This window comes from Glandiceps talaboti, chromosome 1 (genome assembly GCF_964340395.1).
Source record: "Glandiceps talaboti chromosome 1, keGlaTala1.1, whole genome shotgun sequence".
NCBI lineage: Eukaryota > Metazoa > Hemichordata > Enteropneusta > Spengelidae > Glandiceps > Glandiceps talaboti.
The window spans coordinates 24,911,671-24,924,992 of NC_135549.1; the positions used below are offsets into that span (position 1 = coordinate 24,911,671).

General features: G+C 34.4%; 2 protein-coding genes across 2 annotated transcripts in view; one reads left to right on the top strand and one right to left on the bottom strand.

Moving 5' to 3' along the window:
• Window positions 1-1,345: 1,345 nt before the first annotated feature.
• Window positions 1,346-8,675, bottom strand: LOC144434842 (glycine receptor subunit alpha-2-like). Its single transcript, XM_078123357.1, has 9 exons — window positions 8,608-8,675; window positions 7,331-7,407; window positions 6,147-6,214; window positions 5,356-5,579; window positions 3,960-4,042; window positions 3,646-3,774; window positions 2,606-2,835; window positions 1,740-1,868; window positions 1,346-1,573 (listed from the first exon to the last, which is right to left on the bottom strand). Exons 1-9 carry the CDS (start codon window positions 8,673-8,675, stop codon window positions 1,346-1,348), a joined length of 1,236 nt encoding a protein of 411 aa, XP_077979483.1.
• Window positions 8,676-12,021: 3,346 nt separating this feature from the next.
• LOC144434852 (glycine receptor subunit alpha-1-like) overlaps window positions 12,022-13,322 on the top strand; it is a 28,311-nt gene continuing 27,010 nt past the window's right edge. Inside the window, exon 1 of the mRNA XM_078123369.1 lies at window positions 12,022-12,028. Coding sequence (XP_077979495.1) covers window positions 12,022-12,028 — 7 coding nt within the window. The remainder of the gene's footprint in view (window positions 12,029-13,322) is intronic.

Consider the following 13,322-nt stretch of genomic DNA (forward strand, 5'->3'; position numbering starts at 1 on the left):
TTATTCATGTACAACAATTATGTTCCCATGTTTTAAATAAGTAAGTTATGAGCATACATTGTGCAATTTCTTGTCACAAGTTAGTGACATTCTTTTATCCATATAATGCGACAACATATTGACTGATATGTTCACGAATTATGGTATGGTATCATGATACTCGTGTTTGTATGTCCGTATGTATGTATGTATGTATGTATGTATGTATGTATGTATGTATGTATGTATGTATGTATGTATGTATGTATGCATGTATGCTTGCATGTATGGATGCATATATATATATATATATATATATATATATATATATATATATATATATATATATATATATATATATATATATGTGTGTGTGTGTGTGTGTGTGTGTGTGTGTGTGTGTGTGTGTGTGTCATGTGGTCAGTCGCAAGGTAATTTTCGAGCACGGTTCATCAGAAAAAAAGGACAATCTTCTCTTTCATTTCTCTATTTACAAATACTTCAACAGTGGACGATAAATTGTGGCAACAAGACTTCGTTTACTCCGACAGTCTACCACACCACATACACACACATATATATATACAAAATATACATCCGTGATTTTGTGCAAAAGGCAACCCTATACAAAATGTCGTCAATGAAATCAAATAGAAGTGTTCATTATATTTAATTGATATTTATTCTCTTGATAGAGTTTGAAGATAAATGAATTGCATTGTTGTTATCATTATTCAAAGTACAGGAGCATGTATTTGTGCAAGCCTAATTCTGTGTTTGCATCCGTAATACCTATGATTATTTACGATTGCACTTGAAATATTAACCAAAAGATTAAAGGCTTATTTTACAATAACAATGTAAAGGAAATAGACTTTAGACAAAAGTTTTGAATATTTTTTCACAAGAGACAGTAAAAGTATTTCAATACGAATTTTCTTTCGTAATAATAATTTATAGTTTTACGATATTATGACATATATGGCCAACCTGCCATCACCATTACATATTCACTATTTATATATATAAGTACAATGTCTATTTCTACTCTTTTCTTACACTACAAGATACGTCATGGCATTCTGCCCTCACCGGCCTGCTCTATCTGAAAAGGGGTTTACCGATTAGATGTGTGAGGGCGCAACGTCACGGCGTTAATTAAACAGACTACTTCTTTTCAAATCAGATTTGAAAAAGTGAAGACACTTTACTTTGCATAATATATATAACAATGACAATACTCGTACATTTTATGAGAACACATTGAAACTGGGACTCACTCATTGTAAGACACCAACTTCTCTATTCGATCTTAACATTTTACAATGATTTGTTTCATTTGAAAAATAGTCCCCCTTCTCACCAGTCATGCCGGCATGAAGTAGAACCAATAAACGCAGCTAAAAAGTATAAATGCTGTGGGGAAAAGTAGTCTGGAAATTTCGTCGATTCTAACTGGAATATTACGATTAAGTCCACTCTTTTGTTGGTCATCTGTCGGTGATAGCCTGTGCATTGTTGGTGGTGTAACGCTTGACGTGTACGTTTCGGCATTAATAACACGTTCGTTCTGCTCCGAAGGATCCAAATTTGTCTACAACGATTAAAAAACAAAATAGTTATACATAATCACAAAACAGAAAAATGTCATATTTTTGAGTAACTTTAGCATATCATAATTCAAGGGATACATACAGCATTCTCTTAGATATCAAATTACAATAGAAATGCAAGGAAAGACTATAATGATAAAGATGTACCTCATCCTGGATTGACTTTTGGTTCTGCTCTTTCACTTCATACCATTTCTTCAGATATATAACAAAGGCAAATTCCAACAACGCAGCAAACACAAAGAACGAGCAAGAGAACATCCAGATGTCGATTGCCTGAAATAGGTAACGAGGGCACGGTAGTTTAGTAGGGCAGAATTCAGAAATGAAAAGAGACTGGGAAAGTGTTTGGAATTCTGCGATATCTAGTGGCATTTAATACTTATTTATACCTTGTCTATATGAAATTGTTGATTCACCATAGCCCAATCACCATGTATATATACTCTACATGGTGTAGAAAGGTTACAGTTATTTGCAAAGATATAACTAGATGGCCTAAGATTTCACCAACGACGTAGATGGCACTCCGTAATAAAGTGCACATATCTCCGCCAACGCTCAGCAGTCTGAGCAGTTCTCGTAATAAGGTAGTTATATAACTATTCAACCAGCTATTCAACAATCAAGGAATACTATATTCAACGAACAGAGAATGGCGCCCTCTGGAGTTCAGGTAATATTTACATCATTGCCAGGCTTGCAAATTTCATTGCCCGTTGAGGGCGAGATTCCACGGCTCTTTTTCACTAAAGATACGAAGACATGTGAAAGTCTTTTTCGCACTTAATCAGTTTTGTTACCTCTACATCAATAATTATCATTGTTTTCAGACTGGCACATGCATGTGGTCATAAGCTGTATTTTCTTCTTCCTGGCGATATGTGTGTGTATATATCATTGGTATACTATAGTAACAGTAAAAGTGAGGAAGTGTTACAGTAGAGATATAAGCCAATTATCTCTGCATCATCGTTTTTTAGCTCGTAGATATATGCATTGCATAAAATTACCTTAATGTATGATACCCTTGGTAGATTTGCCCTTGCTCCAGAGGTCAAAGTTGTCAATGCAAGTACAGTTGTGATACCTATGCTGGCTCTAGCTGGTGTTGTTTCTATGCCAATCCAAAAGGAAACCCAAGATAAAATGACCAACAGAGTAGACGGGAGATAGTTTTCCATAATGTAATACATCATCTTACGTTCCAAAACAAACGTGCACGTCAGACGCGAGTAAGTCCCTGGAAAGAAATTTTTGAAATAATTTACTCCACACTAAAAGACAGATGTGTAAATGTCAAAATATGTCAGGACTCATCAAATGCTTGTCTTTGAACTTGTGTTGTTTGTAATGTTGTTTTGTTATTGCTGTTGCTTTTGTTGTTGCACGTTATCAATGCTGTTGTTGTCGTTGTTGTTGCTGCTGCTGCTGTAGTAGTGTAGTAGTAGTAGTAGTTGTAGTAGTTGTTGTTATTAGTGTTGTTGATGTTGTTGTTGTTGTTGTTGTTGTTGTAATAATAGTGATGGTAGTAGTAGTTGCTGCAGTTGTTGCTGTCGTAGTAGTAGTAATAGTAGTTGTTGTTGTTGTTGTTGTCGTCGTAGTGGTGGTGGTGGTGGTTGCGGTTGTCGTTGTTGTTGCTGCTGCTGCTATTGTAATGGTGGTGGTGGTGGTGGTGGTGGTGGTGGTGGTGAATGGTGGCAATCCTGGCAGTCATAGTAATGGTTGTAATGATGATGATGATGATGATGATGATGATGATGATGATGATGATGATGATGATGATGATGATGATGATGATGGTGGTGGCGGTGGTGGTGGTGGTGGTGGTGGTGGTGGTGGTGGTGATGCCATCATGACCACCATATTAATTACAAAGTATGAGTAGTCATCAATCTTTCTGTCATAACGTACCACATCACGCAGTAAAAGATATAAATGCTAGATATATAAAAGACCACTATGTGTATATAGATGATGTACACGCAATTTTCAAGCATTGAGAACAATGATAGGCGTATGACGAAAGGGAGTTGAATATAATGTGTATTACCCAGGGTGTAGTTTCGCAATTCAGCAGAGATTGAGGATTTACTGATAATAAAGTCTGCCATTAAGATATTCTCCATTGAAGCGCCATTGGGTTTCCACTTGAATATCACATCTCTTGATGTGTATCCGACTATCAATAAAACAATATACAGACCGTGAAAATATGCAAAAGATAACATTACGAATGTATATCTATTTCCCTCTGTTAAAAATATCTACACTCTTCAAAAGTCAAGTTCAAGGTGACTGACAGTAAGAACCCATGTGATTCATACATTTAAAAGGTGATGATCAGAGTTATTAATTTTCACTTACAGCTTTCGAAGACAATGCTACAAGTTTGTGTATCTATAGGGAAACGTTGGAGGCGCATGTAACAAGTTAACGTCAGTGTTAACCTGCAAAGCAAACGAAGATGATGTTAGAGCTAGATATTATGAGATGTTATACTCGAGAGGCGGAAATGTTTCATCTATGGGAGTTTAATCTAGGGACACAGCAAAAAGACAGATGAGTCCTGAGTGAGCATCTAAAATGTTTTGATATATTCTAAGCTCGGTATAAGATAGGCAAATTTAACGATATTACCTAGTAACAAAGTGAGCTGAATGATTTCACACGTATATGGTACACCGCACCGTTTGTACGTACAGCTCATTAGAAACGACTGTAATCCGAACGTCGTTTTATCATCAGTGTGAAGAACTATAAAAACTGGCGTTGAAGATACCGAAATTCTTCATTTTCTCCTTATCACATATAGAAAGTTTTACATATACCTAACCACAGCACACAGAGGGATGCAATCCATAAACAAAGCACAAAGATCTGTTAAAATGAGTATAGACTTGAGTATTATATAGTCACTTGTATAAGTTATGTCCATTTGTGTGTTGTGGCCATGTGAGTCGTATGTTAGCTTCATAGTGTTACGAGGCACCTTCAAATCCAGATTTTATCTCTAACCAACGGTGCAAATATTTTTATATGGCAATGCACATAGAGAATAATTGCTGCTAGGATTGTATCACAAGAGGTGAAAGAAAACACAGGTGAAGGGAAAAGTCCTCTTCAATGTAAAGTCCACTTAACGTTCCAAGCAACTCCTTACACACACAAAAGTATGGTATGACATGTACGTAAGGAGCCAGTCTATCATTTTAACGAATAGAAGTGCGTAAGAAAACATACAATGTAAGCTTATCTCATAGATGGTCAACTGCATATTGTACACTCTGTATTTGTGTTTCATATTATTATACTTCATAGATAACCCTGTATTATATTAATTTTATGTAGGTAATACTGTGCAGTGTCATGTAAAAAGTGTAGAGTTCGCTACAAAAAGTGTACCGTTCGTAATGTTCGCTTAATGTAAAATATTGCCAATTAGAAAAAAAACTCAATGCAAACAACAGTTGAAACTATATAAAACACATTTACTGCTAGGTGTGTATGATAATGTATACCGATAGATTACATGTACTAAGTAAGTAAACTATGACTCACATAATTCAAATTATTTCTGACTCAATCTACCAATTAAAAGTTCAAAGGCATTCATACAATATTAATAGGATCACACAGTCAACGATTTCAAAAGTCATTTCTTTTGATGCTCACTCGTAAACACAATGATGAATATGACAAATAACTATAATTGAAAAACACAAAAATGAATTCAAGTTTATTAAAGTATTTTGCTAAATACCTCATGTCGTACACAATAAGTCCATTCGGACTAATTCTCATTTGAGCATTCTTCATTGTGATGTCATGTATTTTACCTCGTCTTTGATTGGCGAAGTATGAATCTGGTGTCCATACTTTTTGCATTAAATCAGAGCCGGCTCGCAAATCAATATAATCCGATCCGTTGAAGGTCAATCGTGGTTCGAACCATTCTTGTATGAGAAATAATGAAATTTCATATTCCTGTAGAGAAAGTACAATCAAAAGACAAATGTAATGATTAGCGTTGTCAATCAACATTAGAAACAACCTCCAAGATATATAGCTTGTAAATAACATGTACAACATACTGTACTAGTACTGTGTGTGTGAAACTCTTTCTCAATATCTTTCTTGATTCAGTCAGGTAGAATACGCAATGACCTATGGGGTATTTTCACTACGAGTCGAAGACGAGTAGTGGCAGAACCCTTAAGTAATGAAATAAAATTCGGCTGAAAGAAGAAACACATTGAATAATAATAACAATACTATCATACTTCCGCAGGCGTAACTTATGAAAATCGGTACTGAAAAAATAATAATGGCGATTTCAAAGCACGTGATTTTCGAGCACCAGAGAACAAATTACGTCGATGGGAGTTGTAATGGCGTTGGATGACAAATGGGTGATTTTTTAATGCGTACAGGCTGGCGCATGGTATGAAAATGTGTTACACTGGTCAATGGAGATGTACTTGTTGACTTTTAGAATATGTTAGTGTTTAATTATGTATGCAAGGAAAGGTGTTTTCAGTACAATAAACTTACCATCGATACTTCTGACACAGAATAAATGTCTGTAATAAACAACTCAACGGATATCATTACCGGGGTACCTAGAACATGAAAGATAACAAAGACACATTTAATGAAACATTTGATGTAACCGTATTATGTACGCATAACAACAAAGATAATGAATGCATTTCTTTACATTTGAGTGATTTTCTTAATAGTTTTTCAATCAAATTAGATATATAATAAATCGCCCAAGTGATCAAGCCATGACTTCTACTATTTGCATATCCAGGCACAGGGGTCAGCGAGCATGTAATTGATTGATCGATCGATTGATCGATCAATTTATTGATCGATTTATCATTTTGTGGAATGATTGAATGATCAATTTTGGTGGTGCAATATAACTTATTTTGTGTGTGATATTGATCAATTCACTCAATGAGTTTTAAAACTATTTTTTCCCTGGCTACTTTGCTCTCAGATGTATCTCAGACCACTTTTCTTTATTGACTAAATAAGACGCCTTGTCCATTTCTCATCTTACCTAAATTAAAATACCCCTAATCTTATAATTGGCGAGAGATAAGTTACAGTGAAAATTTGCTTTATGTCTAATCTTCTGGGAGATTATCACACTGGACAACAATCGATCATGCATAAACTACTAAGGAAGAGATTATCACACGGGACAAACAGTCGATCGTACATAAACTAGTAAGGAAGAGAATCCTCTTCCTTACTAGTTTATGCATGATCGACTGTTTGTCCAGTCTCACAGTGATAATCTCCCAGAAGATAGAGATAATGCAAACTGTTCATGTAGGTGATCGCTCGCCAATTATAAGATTAGGAGTGTGTTAATTTAGATAAGAGGAGAAGAATGGACAAGGTGTCTTTATTTAGTCAATACAGAGAGAATTATATACAGTTGAAAGAGAGAAAAGTAGATAAGGAAAGAGAAATAAAAGTGCTTATATCATCACAAAATTCAATGGGTGTAGTGAATTGATCAATATCACACTAAATACGTATATTGCACCACAAAAAATTGATCATTCAATCGATCAATCATTCAACCAAATAATAAATCAATCAATAAAGCGATCGATCAATCAATTACATGCTCGCTGACCCCTGTGATCCATGTCACCTTATTATGTCGGTGTATTGACCAGACTACTGTCGCTAATTTATTCTATATTCGGCATTACCTGATGTAATGTTAGGCCGATTGTATTCGCTGTACTCTCCTTCCATCAGAATACGGTGCAAAAAATCATAGGTGTCGCTGAAATAAGAAAGGGAATAAGCTTTGTGTTAAAAATAAATTGGGGCTTATATAGTGCATATATGTTTTATAACTGCTACTGTTAAACCGACTCTTACTCTGTCCATTGAGAATGCTATTTTACGTACCAAGCAAAATTGAAACATTACAATATGTTGATTCAGGTAGTTTTGGATAGTGTGGGACAGGAGATAGAGAATGGGTAGTACTTTGGTTCCTTAATAGAAGACCCGGAAACAAACTCTTAGACATTTCTCAAACTAGGGGGTCAAAAGTCTACATTCCAGCCAGACAATTGCAATCAAAAGTGTACGTCAGCTAGTGCATATGGGAATCAAAAGTCGACATTTTAGCCAAAGATTAAAAGCTAAAGAGTTTAGACATTAGGCTCCCGGATTGCGCTATTTGACAAGTCCGAAACTGTTCCTATTTTGGTAAAAGCTAGCATAGTGATGGGTCTTAGAAATATATACCTCGAGGAACGACTGAGCTTAACGTCACTTAAAAAAACGTTTATTTTCATTAGCTACATTGGCCATAGTATCTGGTCAGATGTCGCATATACACACTAATGCTGTCAGTCAAACTTCTAAATACCCCTTATAGACGGTCAGAAGCTGAATTTCTATTGACATATAATACATATGGATGTACCCCTACCCCTTAGGAATAAAGTGACCTGGGATTTGCGATACCTATTATGACTATTATTATACGTGTAAGTTTCATGTTTGCTAAACGGAGAAAGTCAACCCAATGCAGTTTAATACTTAGGGTCAATGCTCTAGTCATTGGTATAATAGCGAAAAACAGGGTCATTCAAAGTATGAAAAGAATGCACAATGATTTTTCTCGACCCAGACCGTAGGAATCTAGATTAGACGAAAAAATGCACCTGTTTTAGTGTTTAATTACGAAGGAAAAAACCCAGACCGAGCTGAACAACATATTGTTCGTTTTTGTTCATCTACCGGGAAGAGGTGAGATTAGCCATAACTATATATTTCCAACAGTCTTCCTTAACATTAGAATAAAACATGTATCAGATTATTTATTTTCATAGGGATGATTAAATGGCTAAATTGCAAATCATAAAAAAAAATATTCTCAATCAATCAACGATCCAATTAAGGAACAAACGATAGTAAGTAGCACAAAGCCATCCAAGTAAAAATTTTAATTTTGTTTATTTCAGCTTACCTCGCTGTCACTGTAGTTGTGTACAGATATGGGAAGATAACAAATGCGATGCACATCCTCATCGTCATCATTATGATTGCTTTTACCCTCAAGACATAAAAGCCACGGTACAGTCAGTATAGATTCAAATTCATATCGAAGTTGGAGTAGCCTTTTCCAAGTATTGTTTGCGGAGTGAGGCTATCGGCATCAGTCTTAAAAGAACGAGCGTCGATTCAGTTCTTTGATCTGCCGAAAAATTTTAATATAAATTCATAAAACATGTACTCGTCAATGTTATAACAATAATATAATATAGTATACTCTGTTTACCTACATTGGCAACGACATAACTTGTATTCACCACGTACTGCAGAGTATGACATATAACTTTAAAACAAATTTAAAAACTCTTTTATGAAATGTGTATCAGCTATAAGCACGCAAAAGATAATGCAGGAGAGTTTGAGAAAGCGAGTACAATCGTAAAAATGTTTAAAAGAAATAAAAATCGAATAATATTGTAAAAAAAGATATATTGATGAACTGTTTTATCGATCGAACTCCATAACTACATGTATATTGTTGCATCACCTATTTATGATATTGCACATTGCGTGTATTGAACACAAAAGGAAGTATCACCAGTTGTTAGAAATGAATTAAATTCCACACAATAATCCAGGAATGATTCAAAACGCATTCGAATTTAAATTACCACACTCTCATAATTTCTGTAGATTTCTGGTATTACTACAATATTCACAGGGGAGATAATTGAATGAATTTACTAACTGTATGATATAGACACATGGCAGGTACATATAAAGGAAATGCTATCTTTTTCCATCATACACCTCCTGGGCAATAATAATAAATAATAAATGGCGAAAAGAACAAATCTTAAGAGTTGGAAATACAGGACTTGCAATGAAAATTACTCCTTTCGCATAATGTACACAAAAACGACCGGTGAGCGTTGCTATATCTGGTGACTTCTCTTATCATAATCCACATTGTTGGAGATGTTTAATTATTGTATCGTATATCTCAACTGATTAACGATAACTATTTTACCCTTGCTATTGCCCAATATCTACTGCATTCATATGTTTGGATCACTATCTTTTGTCTGAGTATCATTTACTTTATTTTACTTTTTTGCGATGAATTATAACCATGAATTCAATGTCGGTCAAATACATTGTATGATTATGCCACTGTAACTATAGACTGAAACAGTTTGCCTATCGTATGGAGGTGTACAGATGGCGATGTGTTTGTAACACACGCGTGCGCGCGCCTGCCTGCCTGCCTGCCTGCCTGCCTGCCTCCATACATACATACATACATACATACATACATACATACATACATACATACATAGTACATACATACATACATACATACATACATACATACATACATACATACATACGTACATACGTACATACGTACATACATACATACACACATACATACATACATACACACATACATACATACATACATACATACTATACATACATACATACATACATACATACATACATACATACATACATACATACATTACATACATACACACACACACACACACACACACACATATATATATATATATATATATATATACATATATATATGTATGTATGTATGTATGTATGTATGTATGTATGTATGTATGTATGTGTGTGTATGTATGTATGTATGTATGCATGTATGTGTGTATGTATGTATGTACGTATGTATGTATGTGTGTGTGTATGTATGTATGTATGTATGTATGTATGTATGTATGTAAGTATGTGTGTGTGTTTGTGTGTGTGTGTGTGTGTGTGTGTGTGTGTGTGTGTGTGTGTGTGTGTGTGTTATAAACAGTAAAAATATAACACAGTTAATTAAGTCTATTTCACTAGTGGCATGTCTTCTCTTCAGTGAAAGGAATGTGTCTCCGACGTTTATAATTGATATTATATTAGTACATTCCTGTTATAATTACTAGTATTAAACACATATCTTATTTCTAACAGGTGGAATCGTTATTTGAAATGAATGTATTCATATCTACATTTCAGTGAATTTCATTCTATACTTATTTCTATACAATAACTTTATACATTTGTTTAATTGTACATATCGACATGGAGCTTAAACTTTTGAAACTGGTTCCTGGTATTTTGAATTTGATTATGTTGATTTTAGTATAAATAGCTGGTGTGAGGGTTTACCAAGTAATCTAAACATACGATAACTGTCATGATTAAATTATATAGTATTTACACACTTCTATACCCAACGCCTTTCCAAGTTAGGGGCAATAAATAGCTTACATGTAAAACTACGTCAAATAGTTTTTTGGGGGGTATATGTTGCTGGATGGATGCAAATAAAATGCAACAATATACACAAACTATCCATCTATCTATCTATCTAGCTACCCATCTATCGCGCCATCCATCCATCCATCCATCTATCTATCCATGACACGTCAAATAAATAAAATTTGGAGTAAAAGTATTTGTTGTTTCGTGCCTTTGAGATATACATATATATATATATATATATATATATAAACTTTACCAATTCTTATACTCCAGAATGCTTTGACGTCAGGTTGTCAATTACGCGTAACCTAAGATAAACAGTTGGCGAAGATATATATAATACTGTAATCAAATCTTACCTCAATACCTTGTGTATACGTGTGCGGTCGGTGCTTGTTTTACCTGTAAATGATACAAAGGAACATACTTTACTCTTTTGAACTTAGATTGACAACTTTGTTTATCAACAATGACATTTAAATTCCATGAATAGTATACATACCTAAACATACATTTCATGTCCTTCTGGTTATTTCAGTATTATTTGAAGTTAATTGCCTTATTTCATTTGCATCAACCAATATGTATCTAAAGTGCGTTACCTTTAAGCATACTTCGGTCATCTAACTGCAATGTTTTCTTACGATATAAGACACCCGGGACGTTTTACTGTTGTTGTAGCTATCCATTCTCCTGTACAACTGTTTGGTTATTGTTGTTGCTTTTATGGCGCTTTAATCATCATTTGGGGGGAATGAGTTGTGACAACCGGTGTTTAATTTGAGATGAACACAAATGACTGGCAAACTAAAATGTGTGACAGATTTTGAGCTCTGCAACGTTTGGCATCGTTTATGGACATAATAAATCGTTTATGTATAGTGTTTAATAAATAACAAGTCTTCAAAACACAGGTACGTGCTTGACTAGACTACAGCCGGTAATAAACCTCATCTAACAGATTTATTTAACAGCAGCATGGTGAGTACATACAGATGATTGGGATGAGTGAAGGAAAGTGCTTGGCGTCATCGTTCAAGAAAACAAAGTAACAGCAACCTATTCCTATCTCAGTTAAAATCACTGTTTAGAAAGCTCTGGGATGACCATGCAGAGTAAGTTTTGAAATAGACGTCAAAAGGACATAAAAGTGAAGTCATTGTAGAATCCACTTGGACTTACTGCCGCCGAATACTTTGTAAACTCTAAGGAAAATTTACGAAAGAGACGGTGTCCTTGAAGACAAGACAAGGATCTAGGAATGCTAACCATTCTTTTCTCTTGTTTTCAAGTGGAACAGGAGCAATCTTTCATATAACAAAGTTTGGAGAGAGTTAAGGACTCTGATTTTCCGCGAAATTATGTCCGTGAGATACGTTCTACCTTCATGTAGCGTCATATTGTTACTTACGTTTAAGGAATTATCATTTGTTTATCGAAGTTATTTCCTAATAGATTATATATGTACAATCAAATTATGTGTTTCACCTGTGTATGTAATTTTTGTATGATGGGCCGTGGCCCTTTACCGAATTAAAATTATTATTATTACTCTAATCAAATTACAATCAGCCTAGCCGGTGAACTTAAAGGTGAATGACAGTAAATTACTTTTTTGTTGATTAGTTAGTTATCTGCACAATGCAAACTGAAATTATTAAAATGTCAATAAAGTGCCAACAAAACACATTAACATTCACATTGACAAAGACATTTGTAATTAGTTATTTCAATAGGTCATTTACTCGCAATTTTCTGGTTTGTCTTCTTTAATTAAAATGTCGTGGCTGACATGTTGCAGTATTGACATGGTAAACTTCAACACCACAACAATGTCAACATAAGATTTCGGAAACTGCACTTACTCTACATTGGGTCATTCGTAATCCTAGGTAACATCTGGTATATTATTGACCTTAGAAGAAGATAAACAGCTGTTCAGTTAGTTTATCCGGAACACTTCATCCTCGACTACATTTCTTCAATACATACTAATTGTTGGGTTATTGTTTTTAGGAGAAAGAAATATACTACTACAAGTGTACATTTTTTCACTATTGTTCATAGGAAATGGATATGGAGAGAGCACTGTCATCACATTTGTTTTCAAATTGATTCGTAACTGTCCAGAATACAAATTTAACATAACTTAATCTATCAAGTTACAGAAGATACTATACTAGCCCATTTTACTATTTTGATGATCAAGTAACCATAAAGAATGTTGATTCATTGCTTTTCGTATACCATTAAGACGTATATTAAGATCTATGATATATTCGGCATTCTTTAAAGTTTGATGGGATCTCATCAATTGAGCATGAAAGCGCAAAATTCAATTTATTTATAGTGGATAAAGTGGCGTACTGTATTAATGTCATTATGTGACTAAAATATATCGACAAGTGC